Below are 852 nucleotides of genomic sequence, written 5' to 3'. Positions count from 1 at the left end.
TGGGGGGTTCAGAGAAGAGAAGGCGAAAAAGGGGAGAGCTCAGAGCCCCTTCCAGTGCCCGAAGGGGCTCCGGGAGAGCCGGGGAGGGACTCTGGATCGGGGAGGGGAGCCGTGGGACCAGGGGCAGAGGGCAGATTTAGGGGAGATCTCGGGAGAAATTCTTCCCCGTGAGGGCGGTGAGCCCCTGGGGCAGGTTGCCCCGAGAAGCTGTGGCTGCCCCATCCCTGGAGGTGTTCAAGGCCAGGTTGGACGGGGCTTGGGGCAACCTGGGCTGGGGGGAGGTGGTCCTGCCTGGGGCAGGGGGTGGCACTGTGGGGGGAGTTTAAGCTCTCTTCCAGCCCAAACCGTTCTACGATTCTACAAAACCTACTGTAACAAAGCTTTGGTTTTTCGCGTGGGGTCATCGGGGCGGAAGTTCTTGTACTCCTCAACCTCTTTCTCCAGGGAGAGCAGCTGACTCTGAAGTTTGCTGCGCAGCGACGGCAGCGTCTCCCGAATGTGGTTGGTCAGTTGCTGCAGAGGAACGGAGATACTGAGACACCCTCCTCTGCGCCCGACCGGCCGCAGGAACATCCCTTTTCCACCAGAGAGAATCACCAGCACCGCACAACACCGGGGACGGGAACCAAACCTACCTGGTTCAGGACCTTCTGCAAATGCGGGGTGCCCATGCGATCGGCCATGTGCCGGTAAGCCGGGTGAGAAAGGAAGAACTTCCGCTCGGCCGCCAGCGCTGCCCTGATGTCCTTCTTACCATCGATGTCCTTCTGGCTCCGGTTAACGACGCCGATGTAGCCTGCAAGAGGACACGTCAGCTCTTGCTACGGAAAGACTCAGCAGGACGGTGTCCGA

General features: G+C 60.9%; 1 protein-coding gene across 1 annotated transcript in view; it reads right to left on the bottom strand.

Moving 5' to 3' along the window:
* The window catches only part of LOC104285644 (dynamin-2), a gene marked incomplete at its 3' end in the record, with an annotated part of 16883 nt that overhangs the window by 10467 nt on the left and 5564 nt on the right, over nt 1-852 (bottom strand). The window contains exons 6-7 of the mRNA XM_009884113.1: nt 636-796; nt 371-513 (exon numbers count right to left, since the gene is read on the bottom strand). Coding sequence (XP_009882415.1) covers nt 371-513; nt 636-796 — 304 coding nt within the window. The remainder of the gene's footprint in view (nt 1-370; nt 514-635; nt 797-852) is intronic.

Source organism: Charadrius vociferus, unplaced genomic scaffold, assembly GCF_000708025.1.
Source record: "Charadrius vociferus isolate BGI_N301 unplaced genomic scaffold, ASM70802v2 scaffold2894, whole genome shotgun sequence".
Classification (NCBI taxonomy): Eukaryota; Metazoa; Chordata; class Aves; order Charadriiformes; family Charadriidae; genus Charadrius; species Charadrius vociferus.
This window is presented reverse-complemented; position numbering and strand designations above follow the sequence as displayed.